The 24,873-nt window shown below is 35.1% G+C and overlaps 1 protein-coding gene across 3 annotated transcripts in view; it reads left to right on the top strand.

Moving 5' to 3' along the window:
• The window catches only part of PRKDC (protein kinase, DNA-activated, catalytic subunit), a 282,120-nt gene that overhangs the window by 22,416 nt on the left and 234,831 nt on the right, over positions 1 to 24,873 (top strand). For 2 of the 3 annotated variants that reach the window (XM_077166733.1, XM_077166735.1), the window contains exons 12-23: positions 366 to 530; positions 966 to 1,134; positions 7,753 to 7,802; positions 8,398 to 8,523; positions 9,767 to 9,919; positions 12,605 to 12,720; positions 12,914 to 13,073; positions 13,794 to 13,880; positions 14,321 to 14,440; positions 14,877 to 15,036; positions 22,341 to 22,447; positions 24,244 to 24,334. In XM_077166733.1, the coding sequence (XP_077022848.1) occupies positions 366 to 530; positions 966 to 1,134; positions 7,753 to 7,802; positions 8,398 to 8,523; positions 9,767 to 9,919; positions 12,605 to 12,720; positions 12,914 to 13,073; positions 13,794 to 13,880; positions 14,321 to 14,440; positions 14,877 to 15,036; positions 22,341 to 22,447; positions 24,244 to 24,334 (1,504 nt within the window). The remainder of the gene's footprint in view (positions 1 to 365; positions 531 to 965; positions 1,135 to 7,752; positions 7,803 to 8,397; positions 8,524 to 9,766; positions 9,920 to 12,604; positions 12,721 to 12,913; positions 13,074 to 13,793; positions 13,881 to 14,320; positions 14,441 to 14,876; positions 15,037 to 22,340; positions 22,448 to 24,243; positions 24,335 to 24,873) is intronic. The other variant, XM_077166734.1, reaches the window with a different exon arrangement.

Raw genomic sequence — 24,873 nt, 5'->3', positions numbered from 1 at the left:
TGTTAAAATAAATATAGTTTGAAATGCTAGTGGTAAATGAAAGCGAGGGGTAAGGGGTATGGTATGTATAATCTTTTTTTTTTCTCTATTATAGTTTTATTTCTTTCTCTGTAGTCTTTTTATTTCTTTTTCTAAATCGATGCAAATGTACTAAGAAATGATGAATATGCAACTATGTGATGATGTTAAGAATTACTGATTGTATGTGTAGAATGGAAGGATATCTTAATGTATCAAAACATTAATAAAAAAGGTTTAAAAAATAGCTTGTTAATATTCTGTGTATAATAACATATATCACATTAAATTTGCATTATCTGGATGTTCATAAGGCTGAAAATACTTTTGTGTTACTTCTCCTAAAGCCTTGTAAGGTTATAAATGCAGAGGATGTTAACTTGATGTATATAGAGCTTATTCAGCGCTGCAAGCAGATGTTCCTCATGCAGACAGATACCACTGAGGACCATGTTTACCAGATGCCGAGTTTCCTCCAGTCCATTGCAAGTGTCTTACTTTATCTGGACACAGTAAGTAAAATACCTAATTAAACTAAGCACAGTTTTAAATGCTTATTGCCAATTTGTCAAATAATTTGACGGAGTTGTGTGATACCCTCAGTACAGGAGCCTTTGAAGTCAATGTGACAGTTTTAATAAGTATTTTATGTAAATAGAAACATTGTCACAAAACATAATTTTTTACTATCCAAACGGGAGGAGGAATTTGTCACCTTTTTCATCTTTCTAAAAGGGTAGGAATTTCTGCTTGGCACAGTCAATAGAACCTTGAGTATCTTTCAGACAGGTTTACTCTTAGGCAATCACAATAATAAATATTAAACTTAGGAGACTAGATGAAAGCCAGGTTTATCTAATATTTGTTGTAACTACTCTGAATATTTGTATCATTCCTATGGTTATTATTCCTACCCATAACCCTTACTCTACTCTCCACTCTGCTAGGTTCCTGAGGTATATACCCCAGTTCTGGAACATCTCATGGTGGTACAGATGGATAGTTTCCCACAGTATAGTCCAAAAATGCAGTCTGTATGCTGCAGAGCCATGGTGAAAGTTTTCCTGGCCTTAGCAGAGAAAGGGCCAGTCCTCTGCAATTGCATTAGTGCTGTAGGTAAGTGTGATTCATTCTTATATTTTGATAATGCTTTGTTTTTTTTTTTTTTTTGTGGTTGTTAAAGAAGTTTTAAGTTTACAGAAAAATCGTGCAGAAAATGCAGAATTCCGATACCTCTCTCCAGTTTTTCCTATTATTAATACTAATCTTTGGTATGGTACTTTTGTTGCAATTGATAGATATTATAATTATGCTATTGACTGTAGTCCATAGTTTACATAATGGTTCACTGTTTTATATAGTCATACGGTTTGGTTGTTTTTGGAATTTTTATTTTAGTAGCATATATACAACCTAAAATTTCCTCTTTAAGCCACATTTAATTATATAATTCAGTGGTGTTAGGTGTTAATTATATTCACAGTATTATGCTATCATCAACATGATCCATTATCAAACCTTCCCCTCACCCCAATCAGAAACTCTACCAATTAAGCATTTAACTCCCATTCTTTACCCCCAACCCAGCTCCTAATGACCCGTGTGCTAGTTTCTAATTCTATGAATTTGCTTATTCTAATTATTTTATATCAGTGACATCATGCAATATTTGTCCTTTTGTGTCTAGCTTATTTCTCTCAACATGTCTTCAAGGTTTTTCCTTATTGTATGTATCAGAACTTCATTCCTTTTTACATATGAATAATATTCCATTATATGTATATACCATGTTTTATTTATCCATTCATTTGTTGGTGAACACTTGGGTTGCTTCCATCTTTTGGCACTCGTGAATAGTGCTGCTATGAATATTAGAGTAAACAAATCCATGATTTCAATTATAGTAGTGGGGTTGCTGGGTCATATGATATTCTGTACTTAACTTTCTTAAGAACCACCAAGGTCACAGTGGCTGCACCATTTTACATTGCTATCAGTAATGAATGAGTATTCTTATTTTTCCACATCATCTTTACCACTTGTGATTTTCTATTTTTTAATAGTAGCCATTCAAGTAGGTCTAAAATATTATCTCATGGTTTTGATTTACATTTTCCTAATAGCTAATGATGTTGGGCATCTTTTCATGTGCTTTCTAGCCATTTGTATATCCTCTTTCTAGAACTTCTATTCAGGTCTTTTGCCTATTTTTCAGTTGGGTTGTTTGTCTTCTTATTGTTGAGTTGAAGAATGCTTTTATATATTCGGAATATTAAACCCTTATTGGATGTGAGGTTTCTAAATATTTTCTTCCATGAAGTAGGTTGTCTTTTCACTTTGTGATAGAGCCCTTTGATGCACAAAATAGTTTAATTTTGATGAGATCCCGTTTATCTATTTTTGTTGTCTTTTGTTGCTTGTGCTTTTGGGTGTAAACTCATGCTTGTCACAAGATCCTGAAGTTGCTTCCCTGTGTTTTCTCCTAGGAATTTTATAATCCTAGTTTATATATTTAGGTCTTTGATCCATTTAAGTTGATTTGTGTATGTGGTGTGAGGTAGGGGTCTTCCTTCATTCTTCTGAGTTATGGATATATAGTTCTCATAGCACCATATATTGAAGAAACTGTTCTTTCCCTTCAACTTAATGTGAGTCCTCCAACCTCATTCTTCTTTTTCAAGATGATTTTGGCTATTTGGGGCCCCTTACCCTTCCAAATAAATTTGATGTTTGGCTTTTCTATTTTTGCAAAGAAGACTGTTTGAATTTTGATTGGAGTTGTGTTGAATCCGTAAATCGTTTTTGGTTAATTGACATTTTGAAAATATTTAGTCTTATATTCCATGAACACGAAATGTCCTTCCATTTATTAAGGTCTTCTTTGATTTCTTTTCATACTGTTTAGATTTTTGTGTGCTGGTTGTTTACATCTGTGGTTAAATTTATTCCTAGATGTTTGATTCTATTAGTTGCTATTGTAAATGGAATTCTTTTCTTGATTTCCTTCTCTGATAGCTCATTACTAGTTTATATAAACACTACTGATTGTTGCATTTGATCTTGTATCCAGTTACCTTGCTGAACTTTTTTATTAGCTCTGTAGCTTTGTTATAGATTTTTTGGGGACTTTCTAAATATAGGATCATATGATTTGCAAACGGAAATTTATACTTTTTCCTTTCTGTGCTGGTTTGAAAGGATGTAGGTCCTCTAGAAAAGCCATGTTTTAATCTAAATCCCATTTCATAAAGGTAGAATAATCCCTATTCAATACTGTATGTTTGGAACTGTAATCAGATCATGTCCCTGGAGATGTGATTTAATCAAGAGTGGTTGAAAAGAATCTTAGAGCCCTAGGTATTCTTTAGGGCTTACAGGAATGGTGTTGGTTGGGGCTTGGCATATAGTGGCAATTAGCAATATGTAGCTGAAACTTGCATAAGAGTACCTCCAGAATAGCCTCTCAACTCTATTTGAACTCTCTTAGCCACTGATACCTTATTTTTACATTTCTTTTCCCTCTTTTGTTCAGCTAGTCATTGTCGATCCCATGGTGCCAGGGCCAGGCTCATCACTGGAAGTCACATCATTACTTTTTATGCATTTGCATTTTAGAACCTGAAAGAAAGTTGAAGTTGGAGTTACATACCAAAAAATACAATACAATAGTACTGGCATTTATAATTACCCCTATGGTTACCTTTTCTGGAGGTCTTTATTTTTTATGCTGCTTCAGTCCACTCTCTAGTGTCCTTTCCTTTTGAGTCTAAAGTACAAAAGTATTTTTGGTGCAAAATTCATATTTTGCATCGCGCATTATCTAATTTAACTTGTATAGTCAGTCTATTTGAGCACCATAATTACATAGAATGTTGAAAAGGACATGAGATCCTTTTCCCCCCTATTATTTTTATTCCATATGTTCTCATCTGTTGACAAGGTAGATAAAAGGAGCATCAGACACAAGGTTTTCACAATCACATGTCACATTGTGAAAGCTGTATCATTATACAATCATCATTAAGTAACATGGCTACTGGAACACAGCTCTGCATTTTCAGGCAGTTCCCTCCAGCCTCTCCATTACATCTTGAATAACAAGGTGATATGTACTTAGTGGGTAAGAATAGCCTCCAGGATAACCTCTTGATTCTGTTTGGAATCTCTCAGCCATTGACACTTAGTCTCATTTCACTCTTCCCGCTTTTGGTCAAGAAGGTTTTCTCACTCCCTTGATGCTGAGTCTCAGCTCATTCTAGGGTTTTTCTCAATCCCTTGATGCTGAGTCTCAGGTCATTCCAGGATTTCTGTCCCACGTTGCCAGGAAGGTCCACACCTAGGATGTGAGATCTTAATGGTTTGTACAGTTTAGTATATGTGCTATAAACCAGGGTAATTTGGGCAGAGAGTAAAAAAGAATTTCAATATTTTTATTGAAAAATCTCCACACACAGAGTCCATACATAGCACACAATCATTGGCTCACAGCATCACCACATAGCTGTGTATTCATCACCATGATCATCCCTAGAACATCTGCATTACTTCAGAGAAAGAAACAAAAACAAAAAATGCGGATATCCTATATCCCCCACCCCAACCTTTCACTGACCACCAGCATCTCAATCCACCTAATTTTCTACCCTCCATCCTCCCTATTATTTATTTATTCTTTATCCTCATTTTTTTACTCATCTGTGCATACTCTGGATAAAAGAAGTATCAGACACAAGGTTTTCACAATCACACAGTCACACTGTAAAAGCTATATAGTTATACAATCCCTTCAAGAATCAAGGCTACTGGGACACAGCTCAAAAGCTTCAGGTATGTCCCTCCAGCCACTTCAATACACCATAAAATAAAAAGGGATATTAATAATGCATGAGAATAACCTCAAGGATAAACTCTCAACTATTTGAAATCTCTCAGCCACTGAAACTTCATTTTGTCTCATTTCTCCCCCCGCCCCGCCCACTCCCACCCCTGGCTCAAGAAGACTCTCTCAATCCCATGATGCCAAGTCCTGGCTCATCCTGGGAGTCCTGTCCCACATAGTCAGGGAGATTCATATGCCTGGGAGTCATGCCCCACATGGAGGGGAGGGCAGTGAGCTCACCTACCCAGCTGGCCTAGTAAGAGAGGCCATACCTGGAGCAAAAAAAAGATGCTCTCCATGGGCAACTCCTAGGCACAATTATAAGTAGGCTTAGTGTCTTCTTTGCAGGAAAAGTCCCATTAGGGTGAACTGCAAGATCAAGGACTCAGCCTAGTGAATTGGTTGTCCCTACTGCTTGTAAGAATATGAGGAACTCTCCAGGTGGGTAAATTGATTATATTTTCCTTTCTCCCTAGTTCCCCAAGGGGACCCTGCAAATATTTTTTTACTCTCTGCCCAAATTACCCTGGTTTATAAGACATCATACTAAGCTGTACAAACCATTAAGATCTCATGTCCTGGTCAACATTCTATGTAATTGTGGTGTTCAAATAGACTGACTATGCAAGTTAGATAATTAGATAATGCGCTACCCAAAATATGAATTTTGCACCAAATAAACTCCCTTCCTTTGGTCTCACACGGAAGTTGACATTTTAAAATATGGACCATATCATCCTTTACCCTGTATTCTGTTTTACCTTAGTTCTATCCAGATCAGTGTAGCACTTTTTTTAACATTGCATGTAGGACAGGTATAATGGTTACAAGCTCCCTCAGCTTTTGTTTTTCTGGGGATGTCTTCCTTGTTCTCTTTTTTTTAAAAACAATCTCACTGGATATAAAATCCTTAGTTGGCAATAGTTTTCTAACAGAACATTTTTGGTTTCTTTGCCTTCTTGCATCCATTATTTCTGTTGAGAAATCAGCACTTAATCTTAATGGGCCTCTCTTGTACATAGCACATGCTTTTCTTTTCAGTACTCATGCCTGTTCCTTGGCATTTGATGGTTTGGCTACTATTTGTTTGGGTATGGTTCTCTGAGCTTATCATGTTTGGATTCATTGTCTTGAATGTGCATATTTGTGTCTTTTGTTGATTTTGTCACATTTTCTGCCATTACATCTTTGAATATTCTATCAGTTCTTTTCTTTCTTCTCTTTTAGGGATACCCATAACACTTATAACTATCTCTCTTAGACTGTGTTTATTTTTAAAAATTCTTTTTTTCTTTCTGCTCCTCAGTCTGAATCATTTCCGTTTTCTTCAAGTTCACTTGTTTTTTTCTTCTGCCAGCTCATATCTGTGGTTGAAACTCTCTAGGGAATTTTTCATTTTAGTTATTGTGCTTTCAACTCCAGTATTTCTCTTTGGTTCCCTTTTAAAATACTTAGCTCTTTATTGAGATTCTCTGTTGTCCATTAATTATTTTTCTGGTATCCTTTGGCTCTTTTTTGTGTTTTCCCATAATTCCTGAAGTGTCTTGCGGTGCAGTTTTTTGACGTCTTTGTTTGGTATGTTCAGAGTGTGGTCTTTTTCATTGATCCTTTCTGGATTTTTATCTTGTTCCTTTAGATGGGCCATCATTTCCTGTTCTTTGTTTGTCTTGTAATCTTTTGTTGTACACTGTGCCGTTTAATAAAGTGTTAACTCTGGGATTTAGTCTCTGAGCTGTCTGTTTCTGTGTTATGCTAATGTTTTGACCATGATTTCCTTGAGTGGCAGGAGACAATAACAACAACAAATCAATGCAAAAACACCTTTCACAGTCTTTACGTATTGATTCTGCCTTGGCTGGTGCTCCCATTCAGAGTGTAGCTCTCCCATAAAGAAGATCAGCTAAAGCAAATATGAGTGCAGTGTCTTCTCTGTCATATCTGAGCATGTGTCTTGTCCTGGTTTGTACTTGCTAATGACCTTAGGAATTCCCTCATTTACAAGAATTCAAATACCCATTGTACTGTCTGTGAAATAGACTTTTTCCCCCTCCTGGGTGCTCTGTTGTATGACTTAAAGTAGGGAATCTTTTATCCCAGGCCAGTTGGACTTAATTTTTTCTTACACTCCTTTTGTGGGCTGCAAACTACTTCTACCTGCAAGGCAAGTTCTGGGAGGGTGAGCTACAGAGGAGTTTTCTAGTTCAGCCTTTCATTCTGCCATCAGAATAATTGGCAACAACGTAGAGGCACTTCATTATACTCATGGAAAGGACTAGGGACTGTGCATGGAAGTGCAGGCTGGATCCATACTACACTGGGGAGGGATGAGAAAATGCCAACAAGGGCATCAGGAGTTTTTCTACCATTTTTAAAGATGTGTTTTCTTGATTTGGTACTTGCCCAGTTACTGCAACCCTGTAACTATTCTCCAGAATTTTGAAGAAAATGCTTGCCAGTTTTTGTTAGTTGTTCAACAATTCTGTTAGGTATGACATCTTGAGCATCTTATGCCACTGTGTTGGTCTACAACCTATGATGGTTTAAAATGAATGATTAGTTCTTACCATGTTATTTGATATATGTAAACAAAGCTTGCAAAATTCTTTTTTATGTTTTGATGCCTCTTAGAGTATTCCTAGTATTTTAGTGGACCAGAATTTTCTCTTTTTGAATCTTTTCCCCCTTTTGCTTTGAATCTCAATATTAAGTCAAAATTTAAAGCTCAAAGCATTGAATAAGAGTGAAGAAGTTGAGAGCTAAAGTTATATCCCCCAAAACTATGGGTATCATTTTGTTGATTGTTTTGGTTGTATTTTTCGGTGTCTCTCTCATTTTGTTTTCCTTTCTTTTTTTAGTGCATCAGGGTTTAATCAGAATATGTTCTAAACCGGTGATCCTTCAAAAGGTAAATTAGGATTCAAATATTTTGAAAATTAGTCTTTCATTAAAAGTTAGAAGTATTGCTGAGGTTTTAGTATGTGAATGTACAAAAGTAGTCTCTTTCACTTTTTTGATAAAAGTAGGACATAATGCCTTTATATTTTATCAGGTGAATGAACTCCTACGTTATGAAACATCCATAAGCATAACTTTGCTATTAGGTACTCATTTTTACAATGAGAAAATGTTTTCTCTCTTAAACCTTTAGAGCAAAATGCTAAGATGTGTTATGGGAGGCATACCTTAATTACTAGGGGTCATAGGAAATAGGATGAGTTGCTAGACTAAGCTGTGTAAGAAAGTGAGATAAATGATTGATAGTACATTTGTTTGGATATGTGTTGAAATACTTAGAGATACAGTGCTATTTTAGTTACAAAAATCATGATTTATCTATTTATTTTTAACTGTTGTTTCATAATATAATATCCTTCTCAATGTAGTTATATAATCTAGTACTCATAGCTGTTTCAGCTTAGCAAATTATGAAAATCAGTATGTCTTATTAGTGATACTGTGTGAACCCACCAGTAACTATTATTACATCTTCTCCTGTCCAGGGTGCTGTGTCCGAATCAGAAGAGAACCGTGTGTTGGGGGAGGTCAGGACTGGCAAATGGAAAGTGCCCACCTACAAAGACTACTTGGATCTTTTTAGAAATCTCATGAGCTGTGACCAGATGAAGGTAAAAATTATAGTTTTTAAGCCATGGGAGTACCCTAACTCTTCTCTTTATTAGTATCCACAGCTCTAGACTTAACATTTTTCAGAATTATATTTTATTTATTTTCAAAAGTTTTTCTAAAAAGTAATTCAAATAATAAAAAATTAAAACAGTATAAGTCAGGGTAGTTAAAGTGACATTATCAAAAAAGCAATTAGAAAGATTTAAAAAATGGAACTCATTTAGGATTAGGTACTGTAGCTGAGTCCTCATTTTAGCTTTAAGTGGCAGTGTGGTATAATTGATGCTACGTTGTTCTTTCTAACAGATCCAGTCTCCTCGGTAGCAAAAAATATAACCATATTATCACCATAGGGGAGTTATTTTCTCTTTGTTAAAGATGAAGACAAATTTGATTGATTTAATAGCTGTAAAGAGATGACTACACAGCTGTTACCTATATCACATATGATTGGATTAGCACCTCCTCCCTTATATGTTTCTAGCAGTGTTTCTTTAGTGCTGCCAGGTACTGACTTTAATGCAGTTTTTGAGAAGGTATTAATAGCCTAGGAAAGCCAATTTTGTCAATAGAGCATTCCTATCCAATGAAAAATCTTAAGGGTTTTCATCTGTTTTCTTACTGCTAAACAGTATAGTAGTTATTAGTAATTTTACCTAAAATATTTCTTCCATATAATGTGATAGATATTTCTTAAGTTCTGTTGGGTCAAGTATAGGCAAAGTAATTGGTTTATAATTTTAGAATGGTAAATAGCTTCACCTTTTAAAGCAATGGGAAATTAAACTTTTAAATCTGTTCTGAGGATGGATGTATATTTCTTCATATATTTGTATATGTGTGTGTGCATGTATATATATATGTACATACATATACATGTATGAACACATAGTGTGAGCTTGTATTGTGTGTGTATGTATGTGGAGACACTTAAATTAATTAGGATAAATTTGGCAAGTGTTGGACTAAATCTTCTCATTCATTGCTGTGTACTGTTTGTTACATGGCTGGATAAATCATGTAATCTGAATGAACTGATGCTGTCGTGGTAACTTAGGAAGGTATCCAAATTTTGTAGCTTAAAAATTTCCAGATAAAATATTCTATAGCTTTACAGAGCAATGTTTCCATAATACCTGAACATGCTTGTACACTTGTATACATTTAATGCTTTATTTAATACTGTATGGTGTTACTTTTTCACACCAATATTTTAAGTTTATTGTTTTTCTTTATTTAAAGGATTCTCTTTTAGCAGATGAAGCATTTCCTTTTGTGAATTCCTCCCTTCAAAGTCTGAGTCATTTGCTATATGATGAATTTATAAAATCTGTTTTGAAGATTATTGAGAAATTGGATCTTACACTAGAAAAACAGAATGTTGGGCAACAAGAGGTTAGAAATTTTTGTCAATTATTTGCATCATTGTTATATCAACTTCCTTTGCATATAAATATTGCCAGGTAAAATAGCACGTTTTTACAAGATCAAGAAAAATTGGTTTCTTCAGAATTAATATGTGTCATGATGCATTTGTATTGGATGTAACCTAATGTGTAGAAAATATGATGATTAGATTGTTCAAAAAGAATTTAGACATTTAATGTGTTAAAACAATTTTTTAGACAAAGTTGTTTATTTGGCTTGTTTGTTCCTCATCTGTGTGGAAGTGACTTTTTGTAGTAGAATAAGGAGGACTGAAATTCCTCTTGTTTTTAGCTAAGGATGCTCCAAGCTCTGGGTGCAGGGTATTACAAGTGTACTTGAGCTAGTCAGTAGGAAGAGAAAGAAGAAAGCATAGTAGGCTTCTTCTTTACCCTTTTCCTGTCCTGGGTAAAGATATCTCATGGCTCAACTCTGTCAGTGAGGAGCTGTTCTATATTGTCTGAGGAGTTTTAGTAAAAAAAAAAAAAAGAAAAAAAAACCAGGATGGTAACGAGACTAGTTTTAAAGAAGTTCAGTTCATTGGAAACATTTCATCTGCCATGATTTTTTTCAAACTAGAATTATGCTTATTTGAGTTAGTGCATATGTAGTTCTACTGCAGTGCCCTAATGTTAAACAAGAGGTAAGGAGGAGGATATACAGAGTATAAGTAAAGGAAAACAAAAGGCCAGTGATCATTTTGGCTTTATTGCTTTTATAATATTCTATTTTTATGCTGGGAACACCAATATGTGTTTACTGCTTTTTATAAAAACATTATGTATGTCTAAAATATTAAAAACAAACAACCAAACCTGCCAAAGGGACTTATTGAAACTGTCATCCAACAAAACTGATTTTGTTTGTGTGTGTCTGTGTCATTTTTACTGCCTTCACTGACTACTCTGTCTCCTCTGTTTTCTTTTCTGTTCTTTCTCCTGACCTTCTTTCTAACAGATCAGCTCTCATCTCTTTTAATGCTTCCCAAATAGTTCAGTGTCTCCAATCTTATTCTTTTTTATAGATTCCAGTCCATATTTGTATCTACTTGTTTAACATTTTCATCTGATTTTTTTTTTTAACCTTCAATTTTATTCATTGCTAAAAGGTTAATAGTTAGAATTCCGGGGATTCCCCAGCTGCTGGCATGAAATAGCAATGCTTTCTTCTCAATAGTTTCACTGCCCCGTTTTGGCACTGCTGCCAAGAACCATGTCATGGTAAGAATCACCCACCAAACACTGCCATTCATGATAAAGGAATAGAGTACCATTAAAAGCATGGTACAGGCTTTGTTATGAGATCCTTGTTTCTCTGTGGAAGCCTTATACTGTGCAGGGATAATGCATTGCAGGCTACTCTGTCTTCAAGCAAAAACCCAATGAAGAAAATTAATGAAACTGTCATGTAGCAGACTGCATAAAATATAATAGGTCTTTCAGGATAGTGGAATCTTGTGATGTAATCAAAAAAGTTAAGAAAGTAAACAGTGTGGCAAAGAGGCAGATGATTGAAATTAAACCTATGAAATATCAAGCAAGTGAAAATTCTTCTGTCCTAAAGTACGTATTTGGACAAGGAGGTGAAAATCATGCACGTACAGAAAGGAATAACCAAGATCAGGATCAATTTTCAACTCTTGGGACACCAAAAACCATAGTCCTTCTGCACTGCTACTGGGGCTCCTTCAGTAGGTTCTCCGGCTAAATTAAGATCACAAGTTGAGGATATGGCTCATCACAATCTGGGAACCAACTGCATTCCGTATCTTTAGGTCAAGGAACACCAAACATATCCGTGATTTTCGAATATTCTCTGTAAGCCTGCTGACATGGCGTACAACAGGGGAGAGTGACACATCCATATTCCATACAAATAGCATAAGGTGCACAAAGGAATGGCCCGAAGTCCTGGGAACAATCCATATTCACCATAGGTTGGAATGACTCCATTGCTAATGGTGCTGTCTGCTGCACTAGCTGGCTGGTCTCTGGTTCTCTGAGTCTCAGTTCTGCTTTTTCAAGCAGGGACTCCCTATATAGTGTAAAAGACCCTCCCTGGTTACTTAGACCCTAGAATTGCTTTCCCAGTCTTTTTTCTATCCCTTCTCTAGCTATTCTTTGGAGCAGGGGTGAACTCAACCTATCCTATTCTGCCATCTTCCTGGAAGTCTGTCCATCTGATTTTGATAATACAGATTTATTATGTTTAAAACTGAACTTTGCCCCAATCATATTTTTCATTTATGTTTACTATTACTGTTAATTGTTCCACTGTTTCTCTTTTTCTGAGTTTGAAATCTCCAAGTTATTATTGGTACTTTTTCTACTTTTTGCAACATTACCTCAGGCAAAACATAGTAGTTAGCGCCTTCAAAAGATAATCCTCTCTCCCTCTAACCTCTCGTATTTCTGTATTTGCACCATTCTCTTATCACCTCCCTGCTCCCCATATGTCCTTGTCTTTAATGTTTTCTGTGAGTTTTGTCATCCTTATGATACTGTTAGCTCTTGAAGACCCCATCTGTGCCTCTCTCACTTGCCCTTCTTCACAGCATCAGGCCTTGGCGAGGAAGTCAACTGGTGAAGTTATTTGTTGAATAAATGTGTGGTTGAATGGTATGATATACAATGTTTTGGTACAATTAACTTTTAGGATGAAAATGAAGCTACTGATATGTGGGTGATCCCAACCTCAGATCCAGCAGCTAATTTGCATCCTGCTAAACCTAAAGATTTTTCAGCTTTCATTAACTTGGTGGAATTTTGCAGGTATTTTTTTTTATTCTAATTATTTGAGTGAAAATTATCAGTTGTTTGGCTAAAATATAGAAAAAAACATAAATGTAATAAATGAAATAGCTAACTACTTAAAATCTGAAATCATGTCTCTTATAATTTGAAAGCTGAGTTAAATTATTAGTGACAAAATTTTCCATATTAAGCATTTAATTTGTTTTTACAGAGAGATTCTTCCTGAGAAACATGTAGAATTTTTTGTGCCATGGGTGTATTCATTTGCATATGAATTAATTTTGCATTCTACACGGTTGCCACTCATCAGTGGGTTCTATAAATTGCTTTCCATTGTAGTGAGAAATGCCAAGAAAATGAAATACTTTGAGGTAAGTCTTTTTTTGAAGGACGTTGAATATTCTTTTGATTTTTAGGTTGCATGGATATATGTAAATGCATTATAAAATATATGATTATAGTATATTACTGTTTTAAACTCTAATTCTATTGTATATTTTTTAAAAAATTGATGTGAGTGGCAATTAGATGACACTTTTTAAAAAGTTAACTAATAGCATTATCTGTTCTGATTTTCCAACCCCCCTGTCTGGTTATGTTATATTGTTAGGGGCTCCTAAAGTGTGTCCAAGGACCAGCAACATCAGTGTTACTTGGGAATTTGTTAAAATGCTAATTCTCAGGCCCTCTCCAGAAACTCTTGAGATATGACCCAGCAATCCCTGGTGTAACTGATGCTTAGTGAATTTTAATCATGTCTGAATGAGCTTTCAATTCCAGTCAGTGATGAGGAGCCTGACTGGTTAATCACAATAGGTAAGCCCATCTCTCTCAGCTCCTGGATGTCTTACTGGAAGACGGAGAAAGAGAGAAATTGACTAAGCCGATCCCATCCACTTCCCACCTTATGCTCTGTTTCTGCCTGGCCTTGGCCTCGAAATGCTGAAATCTATTTTCCCTTTCCCTCTGAATTACCCCCTAGAAAAGGGAGAATGGATTTACCCCTCTGAGGACATGTTGGAAACTGCTGGGTTAGGATACAGAATTGCTAAATATTGTTTGCTATACTAATTTAATATTTTATTTGACAGGGAGTTAGTCCAAAGAGTCTGAAACAAGCTCCTGAGGACCCAGAAAAGTATTCTTGTTTTGCTTTATTTGCAAAATTTGGTAAAGAGGTAATTTTCAAATGATTTATCATAGTGTTTTTAGGCAGTGTTTTAAGATGAACATATTGAAATAATCGTAGTGATAATAAATGGTTTAATTATTAAAAAATTGGTTTACCAAATCCATATAAGGTCTTAGAAAGAACTAAAGAAGGAAATTATGCTTCAGGAGTTCCTCGAGTTTTCTTAAAATAACTTAATTGAGTGATGAAAATTCAAAATTAAATAGATTCTTAAGTTTTTCATATTATGGGGAATTAAGTATTTCAGGAAATAAGCTTTTCCTGGTGATAATTGCCTGATTGATAGGTGAATGTAGCCATATCAAATAAAGACTATGTGCTCATTTTTTTCCTATTTAAAAATAGGGTAAATGTTTTCTGAATTTATTTCCAAATAGTAGGTTCTGTTGAGGAGTACACCCTACTGCCTTTTTGTTTTTGTTTAAGGTATCAGTTAAAATGAAGCAATATAAAGATGAACTTTTGGCCTCCTGTTTGACCTTTATTCTCTCCTTGCCACATGACATCATTGAGCTGGATGTTAGAGCCTACGTTCCTGCATTGCAGGTACATGCATTTTCTTGAGCAGAATCATTTCTTCTTGCAATGCTTTGTTTCTGCTAACCTTTTAGAGATCAAGGTCTTGCCATGGCAGTCATAGCAGCAGGCTCTTTGCCAGCAAATAAACCTGGTTCAAGTTCTGCCTCCTCTGCTTACAGTTTTGGTATTTGGTACACTTGGCTTGGCCTCTCTATGCTTCTTTTGCAGGTTGATGTGAACATTAAAGACTTCCCATGTGCTGGAATTCTGCAGTATAATGTTAGCCGTATAGACTGCTACTTGTTATCCTAGTAATTACCTGGCTGCACCTGCTTCCAGCACCATCTGGTGTTCCATCAGTAGAAAGGCATATTAATTGGAAACCACCATGAACTGGTGCTTTCATTCCTTTACATCTTAAATTCCTTTTGTTTCAGTTTATTTTATTTATATTAACATATAGATGACTTTCAAACTGGGCCTGAGCTATCCCCCTTTGGCAGAAGTAGGCCTGAATGCCCTAGAAGAATGGTCAAGTCACATGCGCAAGTGTGAAATTCAGCCTTACTACAAAGATATTCTACCCTGCCTTGATGGTTATCTGAAAACGTCATCTTTGTCAGGTACGTTTTAGTAGAAGAATGATCAATGTATCATAATTAAAATGTCAATGTGATAACTGTAATAGGACTGTTTGTATTTTTGCAATGTGTGAAATTTGAACCCAACATATTTAGAATATATTTGATTAGTAGTTTTGTGATCTCTCCCCAATTAATTTCAATATAATTGACACAGTGGGAAATAAAATTGAGCCATTAAAACTATTTTTTATCTTTCTTATATCCTACTGAAATTTATAAATTCTTCAAGGACAAGGTCTCTGTTTTAAATATCTTTGAAACCTTTATAGTTACTAATATGCTTTCTTGAAACAAAGTTTATTGACTAAATCAAACAGGAATTAAAACAACCAAAAAAATTGAATAGTAATGTTATATTTTGACCTAATTTCAAGAGGTTAAAAAAAAAATAACTGAAGAAGCCCTAATGCCTGCCAGTTAAGAATTGGGAGAAAAAATTAGAGAAGAAGCAAGCTTGTAAAAGATTCCAAGAAAAAATCATCTGGCTAGGCAAAGTATTACTAGTCCAAAAATGTACTTGTAATAGGGAGAATAGATTTACTTAAACCCAAATGAAATGGTATATTGTTATCAGATGAAACAAAAAGAAAGATTTTAGTTAGCAGAAAGACCCTGAAGTATTTATAAGCATTTAAACTTTACTGTCGTAAAAGTGAAAAATCAAGTTTTAATTGCTGCTTTTAAACCTGTTGTAAATCATTATTGTAAACTATTGTTTGTTTGAAAGCATTAAGTGAAAGATGCAGATTCCATTCAGTGTCTGGATTTTGTGACATTCCTAATACGTATTCAGAAATCATGAAGGAAGACTTAGAATTTTGGAAGATTTTTGGGTAAATTATGGTAATAATCAGTATATTTTGGAGGTAAAAAAAATACAAACTAGTTAATGTTTATAGCTTTCTTAAACTTTTAAAATGCACATTATGTAAGGAATGTTGTTGTTTGATTAGTTCACTAAAAATACATGCAATTAGGTTAAAAAGTGAATATGTCTAGTAGCAAATATCTTTCTGGTACTTTCATTTGTTTTTTGAGTTTAATTCTGCTAAATTATTGAAAATATTTGTATTTATTTTAATTTAAGGGAAATTCCTGTGATTCCTTTTTTTTTTTTTTTTTTTTTTTTTTTTTTTTTTTTTAAAGGAAAGACAGAGAGAAGGAAGGAAGGATAGAAGGAAGGAAGGAAGGAAGAAAGGGAAACATTTTCTTGTTTTTTATTGTATTCTGTTTCTCCGTATTTTGTTACATGGGCTGGGGCCGGAATCGAACCGAGGTCCTCCGGCATAGCAGGCAAGCACTTTGCCCGCTGAGCCACCGCGGCCCGCCCGATTCCTTTTTTTTTAAGTAGTTTTATTCACATACCGTTTATTACTCCAAAGTGTACAGTCAGTGGCTCTTGTTATAATCACAGTCGTGCATTCATCACCCCAGTCAATTTTAGACCATTTCAGTACTCCCAAAAGAGAAATCCCATACCCTTTATATCCCCCTGTTATTGATATTTAGTATTGGTGTGGTATATTTGTTACTATTGATGAAGAATATTAAGATATTACTGTTAATTATAATTCATTGTTTGCTTTGGGTATATTTTTTCCTATATACCATCCTATTATTAACATAACAGTGATTTTAACAGTCTGGTTCATAGAACATTCTTATATTTGTGCTATTAAGCACAGTCATCCACAACAGATTCACTGTTGTACAGCCCCATGTTTTGTCCTCCAGCTTTCTTTCTAGTGACATACATGTTCTTATACTTCTCCTTTCAACCACAATCAAACTGTTAATTCAGCACTGTATTAATTATACTCACAATAAGGTGCTACCATCATTTCTATCATTTCCAAACGTTTACAATCAACCTTATTAAAAGTTCTGTACAAATTAAACATCAGCTTCCGATTTTCCACCCTCATTCTATCTCCTGATAACCTATACCGTAGATTTTAACTCCATGAGTTTGCTGAGGACAGTTGGTTCATGTTAGTGAGGCCAAACAATATTTGTCCTTTGGTGTTTGGCTTATTTCATTCAACGTAATGTTTTCAAGGTTCATACATGTTGTATACATCAGGATTTCATTCTGTCTTACTGCTGAATAATATTCTGTGGATTTGTATACCACATTTTGTTTATCCAGTCATCAGTTGATGGACACTTGGTTTGCTTCCAGTTTTGAATAATGCCACTGTGACCATTGGTGTGCAAATAACTTTTCACATCCCTGCTTTCAGTTCTTCTGAGTATAATATACCTAGTAGTGGGATTTAGTAACTTTTTATTTTGGTATATCAAACTTCCAGAACAGATGTATAATTATGTCTTATTGAATTGACCCCTTCTTAAGTATATACTGGCCTTCTTTATCCTTCATAACATTTTTTGACTTAAATTGTAATTTATCTGATATTAGTATAGCTGCCCCAGCTCTCTTTTGATTACTGTTTGCATATGTTTTCACTGTCAACCTACATGTATCTTTGAATTTAAGATGAATCTCTTGTAAACAGCATGTAGTTGGGACATGCTTTTTTATCCATTCTGCCAATCTCTGCCTTTTACATAGAGAAATTAATGCATTTACATTAAAAGTAATTACAAATAATGCAGGGTTTTCTTCTGCCATTTTGCTATTTGTCTTTATATGTCCTACACATTTTTGTACCTTGATTCATCCATTAATGCCTATTTACATATTTATTTCATTTTCTATATTGTACTATTTTGAGTCCCTTCTCATTTCTTTCTGTGTATATTTTTCATGTATTTTCTTTGTGGTTATTATGGATCTTAAATTTAACATCCTAAATCTGTGTCAGTTGTAGTTTGCTTCAATATCACCTTAACTTCAATAGCATACACATAAACCATTCCTGTATCTCTCCTCCCTATTTTTTTGTACCTGTTGCAAATTATATCTTTATACCTTGTAGATATAAAACCATAGATTTATCATTACTTTTAGAACCTGGAAGACATTAAAGGTGGAGTTACATACCAAAAAATACAATGGGGAGAGGGCCATGCTCCTGCCATCCCACCTCCTCAAGCATTGGAGTAGCAGCCAAATTCTCCTCAGTCTCTAGGATACAGATTCTAACCCCTTAGAATAGTGGGGTGGTGGCCAGACTGTCTCCAATCCCCGGGGAATGTACTCCACCCTCTCTGAAGACTGGGGTGGCAGCCCTCTTCCTTAACAGCAGGGTGGCTGTGCTTTGCTTACCCTCCAGGCATCTGAGAGCTCTGGGATGGCAACACTCTTCCTGAACAACAGGGCGGAAGGCCCGCCCTCTGCAAACTCTGGGGCAGACTCACCGTTTTCATGTGCGTGGGTGGGTCTGTTCTCCTGGCTTGAGGTGTCTGGGTTCCAGACCTTGGCTTCCGTGGTTCTGCCTTTGAAGTCATTTTTCCTTCAATCTGTCCCTTTTCTGTCCCATTTAGTCCAGGCTGGCAGTGGTTCCAGTCATACAGATCTTGGAAAAAACTTGTTGGTTTCATATGTAGCACATGGGTCCCCACCATCAGACAATAGGACTTTCCAAAAATCCTTTCTGGGTAGCTGCATTTCCAATCTTCACTCACACTGAGTCACTGGCTCGTTCCATATTCAGTTAAATATTCAGATAGCACAGTATTCTCTTGGGACTCACTTTCTGGAAGCCTAGATTTTTCCAAACCATCATTTTTTTTTTTTTTTTATACCTAAGAGTTCAGTTCTCAGCTTTTCCCCTTCCTCTCGCATTTTACTCTAAGCAGTAAGGAGAAGCCAGGCCACACGTTCCATATTTAATTTGAAAATCTCTTCGGCTAAGTATCTAAGCTCATTACTTTGAAATTCTCCCTTCCTCCAACAGCAGGACTCAAATTTGCTAAAATCTCTGTCTCTTTAAAACAAGGATTGCCTTTCTTCCAATTTACAATGATACTTTCATCATTTATGTCTAAGTCCTCCTTGGAAGTATCTTTAACATCCAGACTTCTACTTATAGTCTCTTTAAAGCAATCTAGGCCTTTTTTCTTAAACTCCTCACAGTTCTTCCAGAGTCTTTCCCTTATCCATTTATAAAGCCATTCTAGCACTTTGGGTATTTGCGAATTGCAGCACCCCACTTCTCTGGTACCAAAATCTGTTCTGGTTTGCTAAAGCTGCTGGAATGCAATGTATCAGAAATGGGCTGGCTTTCTCAATGGGGTTTATTAGGTTATAAATTTACAGTTCTAAGTTGATGAAAATGTCCAAATTGAGGTATCAACAAGACATACCTTCTCTGAAGACTCATTACAAGCTCCTGCTGATCCTTCTGTCCTGGGTCTCATCACTTCAGCATCTGGCTTCAGTGGTGTCCTATCTGAGCTTCCATGGGTCCTCTCTTAGCTTCTCCAGGACTTTTTTCTATGCCCACTTGGCCTTTTCTGTATCTTATCTTTGCATAAAGGACTCCAGTAAAAGGATTACAGCCCACCTGAATGGGCTGGGTTACATCTCAATTAAAATAACCTAATCAAAAGTCCCACCTATAACAGGTCTCCACCCACAGGGACAGATTAAAATGGATTAAAGTAACATGGCCTTTTTTGGGGTACAAACAGCTCTAAACTACCATAGTTAACTTTACCAGAGATTTTAATTTCTTTGTACCACTTCAGTCTATCTAGTGTCCTTTTCTTTTAGGCTGAAGACCCCCCCTTTAGCATTGTTGGTAGTGTGGCAGTTTTTTTTACTGAATACCATTTTTGCTTGAAAAAATAACTGACCGACCAATTATGCTTATTTTCTCACTGAATATAGTATTCTTTTTTTTCCCGTTCTACATATATAATCAGTAATTCACAATATCATCACATAGTTGCATATTCATCATCATGATCATTTCTTAGAACATTTGCATCAATTCAGAAAAAGAAATAAAAAGACAACAGAAAAAAATTCATACATACTATACCCCTTACCCCTCCCTTTCATTGATCATTAGCATTTCAATCTAAGTTTATTTTAACATTTGTTCCCCCTATTATTTATGTTTGTTCCATATTTTCCCCCTGCCCCCTATTTTTATTCCATATTTTTTTTTGGGGGGGTGCATGGTCCAGGACTCAAACCCGGGTGTCCCACATGGAAGGCGGGCATTCTAATCACTAAACTGCCCGTGCACCCTATTCCATATGTTTTACTCATCTGTTGATAAGGTAGATAAAAGGAGCATCAGACCCAAGGTTTTCACAATCACACAGTCACATTGTGAAAGCCTTATCTTCTTCAGGTAACACGGCCACTGGAACACAGCTCTACATTTTCAGGCAGTTCCCTCCAGCCTCTCCATTACATCTTGACTAACAAGGTGATATTTATTTAATGCGTAAGAATAACCTCCAGGATAACCTCTCAACTCTGTTTGGAATCTCTCAATCATTGACATTTTATTTTGTCTCATGTCGCTCTTCCCCCTTTTGGTCAAGAAGGTTTTCACAGTCCCTTGATGCTGAGTCTCACCTCATTCTAGGGTTTTTCTCAATTCCTTAATGCTGAGTTCAGCTCATTCTAGGATTTCTGTCCCACTTTGCCAGGAAGGTCCATACCCCTGGGAGTCATGTCCCACGTACAGGGGGAAGGGCAGTGAGTTTGCTTGTTGTGTTGACTGGAGAGAGAGGCCACATCTGAACAACAAAAGAGGTTCTCTTGGGGTTGACTCTTAGGCCTAATTTTAAGTAGGCTTGACCTGTATCCTTTGGGGGGTTAAGTTTCATATGAACAAACCCCGAGGTTGGGGGCTCAGCCCATAGCTTTGGATCTCCACACTGCTTGTGAGAATATCAAGAATTCAACTTGGGGAAGTTGAATTTTCCCCCTTTCTCACCATTCCCAGAAGGGGACTTTGCAAATACTTTTTTATTCACTGTTCATACCACTCTGGGATTTATCGGGGCATCAGTCTGGACAAACCAACAAAATCTCATGCCCTACTCAAGGTTCCATGTACTTATGGTGTTGAGTTAAGCTGTCTACATAAGTTATATTAGGAAATACACTAGTCAAATATAAATTTTGTACCAAATAAACATTTTTTGCTTTAGTCTCACACATAAGTTAAAATTTTAAAATATAAATCAATTTTCAACACCCCACAGTAATGACATTCCTATGTTCTTCCTCATGCAAAAACAATTTTTTAAATTTGTAAATTTAGTCACTATCATTATACACCCTAGGCATTCCTGGATTATACCATCTCAGTTTTTATCGTCTTTCTTTCTGCTTTCATTTGTGCCCCCAGCACATGATAGAGTGCCTCCCTCTATCATTCTCACATTCAGCTTCATTCAGTGTTTTAACATAATTGTATTACAATTAGGTAGTATTGTGCTATCCATTTCTGAGTTTTTACAGTCAGTTCTGTTACATAATCTGTATCACTTCAGCTCCAATTACCCAATATCTTACCCTATTTCTATCTCCTGATGGTCTCTGTTACCAATGAAATTCTCCAAGTTTATTCACTAATGTCAGTTCATATCAGTGAGACCATACAGTATTTGTCCTTTTGTTTCTGGCTGATCTCATGAATATAGTATTCTTGCTTGGCGGTTTTTTTTCCCCCCAACACTTTAAATATTTATTTTGTCCCTTGCCTTCTTGCCTCTATAGTTTCTAATGAGAAATCTAAACTTAATCTTAATGGGAGTCCCTTGGGCATATCACGTTGCTTTTCTCTCACAGCTTCCTGAATCCATTATTAATATGATAGTTGCAAAATGATTTTTTTTTAGCTATCATTCCTTTTATGTTAGTTGGCCTTCTGCTGCAAGAAATAGCTTTCCCTCATTCCCTATGTATTTATTATATTAGTATGGACTCAAGAGTTCTCATTTTTTTCAATGAGTCCTATCTTTTACCTTCATTATTTATGTTGATTCCCAAATTGTCCCACATTTCACCTGTGGAGTATCTTTAGTCTGGCTCCTTGGTAAGTCCCCAGTATCTTTGGGTACTTCCTTACTTTTGGTACCTCCAGATGACCTGGGCTCTTGTAAGTACATGTTTGACTAAGCCCTAGAATTAGCTATTTTTCCAAGGAGCCATGTTCATTTTAGTAGGAAAAGGTATTTAGAAACAGGATCATAATTAATATTTTTCTTCTAGAAATCTTGATTTTTAAATTGTAATTAAAATTAGGATTTTATTGTCTCTGACAATATAATGTATTCTCTCTAGTATTTATCAAATGAATGAATGAATAGTATTTAAAATTGCTTTTTTTTTTTAAACTGTTGATTAGATGAAACCAAGAATAACTGGGAAGTGTCAGCACTTTCTCGGGCTGCCCAGAAAGGATTTAATAAAGTTGTGTTAAAGCATCTGAAAAGAAGAAATAACATTTCATCAGTAAGAATCCCCTTTTATATTCTTTACCTTAAGTAATGCAGAGATTAAATTCTAACTCTTGTTAAAAGTGAAATAAAAATCAGGTGAAATAAATGTCAGTCAGGTTTTTGTTGTTAACTTCTGGAGAATGTAGTCCATATGATGTAATATAAATAGAGAAAATTAAGGCAGTATAGGGAAAGGGATCTGTTTAAGGTATGAAATGAAAATTAAAGTTTGAAGAGCTTTTGTAGAACTGATAATAATGCAAACTCTGTAGTAAATTCTTCCCACCTCATTATTCTTAGCAGCTTTTGGCTTGGACTTGAGTGGAAGGAGAAATGGTTATATAAAATTTTTAAATAATTTAATCACATATAAGCAAAGCAGTATAAAATTACTTGAGCATTATCTCTAATTTTGCAAATAAAATTTGATTGCAGGTACAGAATTCCTATTACTTAGGATGTAGTTCTCAAAGTGTGGACCCATAGATGTCCAGGGCTAGAAGGGTCGACACTATGTTTGCTCTGTTCATATTTGCCCTGACGGTGTAATGATGGCTTATAAAGTTAGTTCCTTAGCATTTTATTTAATCTTGACCGTGAGTACACATCTTTTTAATGAAAATGTTGGCTAAGATGAAAAATATGCATGAAGCAGTTCTGCAAATTAAAGTATGACAGAAAAAGTATTGGTTTAGTGCTTTGATGGTGAGCTAAAAGGGCCATTTTTTTCATTGAATACCATTTTTACTTGAAAGAATTAACTACAGACTAACTTTAGTTATTCAGACTTCAGTATTTGACACACATTTTCTCTAAAAATGAACAAAGAATGAGACTGTCACTTCAAGGAAAATATCTGACAGTACTTATTGCTGATCTTAGCTTTTAAGCAGAAATTCCAATTTTAAAAACTTGTAGCCATCATCATGAGCTTGAAACTTCTCACTGCTTAAAGATTTTTCTGATGCGATTCCTGGTGATATTAACAAATATGATTTGTTGGATATGTGATGAAGTATATCAAATTTTTGATACTCTGCATAACCCAGGAAATCGATATTTTCAGATGGGTTAAAATATCGATTCGAAGTACAAGATACCAGTGGATTTTAATGTAATGGAGTGTATAAAGTTCATTGACATGGTATCAGGTTCCACATTGTAACTAACCTTTAAGACACTAACTTGTTGAGTTTTGGTGTAGTATCAGAGAATAACCACAGTTATCTCAAAAGACTTTAAAATACTCTCCCTTTTCCAGCAACATGTCTGTATAAGGCCAAAACAGCATATCACAATAGCGGTCTTCTAGTTAGCTAGACAATGGAGAATTGCACAAATGTGAAAAGGTGCCATTGTCTGTTGTTGTTATTTTGTTTGCTTTGGAAAATACTGTTTTTTCCTCCCTAAAAATATATAAACTGTTAACTTGTAATAGGGTTATTATCTTTAAAGAAAATAGCATTTTAATAATCTCGAAATTTTAATATCTAATGTAAATATTGATAAACAGGAACCTACATAAACAAAAGCTCTTTGGGGGTCATTAATCTTTTTAGAACAGGTATACATGCTTTGTTAAAAAGTTTGGGAGCTGCTGGCCTAGGAAATGGACATCTAACTGCAAAATTAGAAGAGACGTGATTTCTTTCATGAATTTGCAATAAAATTAACAGAACAAATATTTAGGATATAATTAACCATTGGCAGACATTAACAATAGAAAACATTGTAAAATAGTTTTTCCTTCCTCAGAATTCTCTTTTTTAACCACTTGTATTACATGCCTGCAATTGTTTATGTTTGCAGACTGAAGCATTATCCTTAGAAGCTATAAGAATTAGAGTTGTACAAATGCTTGGATCTCTAGGAGGACAAATAAACAGAAATCTTATAACAGGTAAACTTTTCTTTAAAATAAATTTTGTAGATAATTATGCACTTTAACGTGGATATATATAGATAATCTGATACTTATTTTCAAGCAAGTTTATAAAGGATAATACTTTTTCTAATGAAATTTTTTTGTCCCATACAATCTCAGTAATTCAGTACATTAGCAGAAAAAGTGTTCTAGCTTGAGTGTCTTAAGTATGTTTTCTGTTTTGAAATGAAATCTAATTTGGCTTTTCTATATTAAATAGTGTGTCGGGATTGGAAAGGCAATCTACTTTTCTAAACCTGGGTAATTTTTTAGATTGTTTTTGATGGGAATTAATGCTTCTGATTAGTAAAAATTCATATTTTCTTTTAGTTTTGAAATATTATATTGAATATACTAATGATTTTGGTAATTTAGAATAAGAGAGCCTATATTGAGAAAATCAGTATTTTAAAGAGGAAATTTTTAATGAATTTTTTGCTTAAGTTATCATTTTTCTACATATTAAGTAACTCTGAATGAATTTGAAAATTAAACCTTTCAGACTGTTAGACTTG

Source organism: Tamandua tetradactyla, chromosome 6 (genome assembly GCF_023851605.1).
Source record: "Tamandua tetradactyla isolate mTamTet1 chromosome 6, mTamTet1.pri, whole genome shotgun sequence".
In the NCBI taxonomy this organism is placed as follows: domain Eukaryota; kingdom Metazoa; phylum Chordata; class Mammalia; order Pilosa; family Myrmecophagidae; genus Tamandua; species Tamandua tetradactyla.
This window is presented reverse-complemented; position numbering and strand designations above follow the sequence as displayed.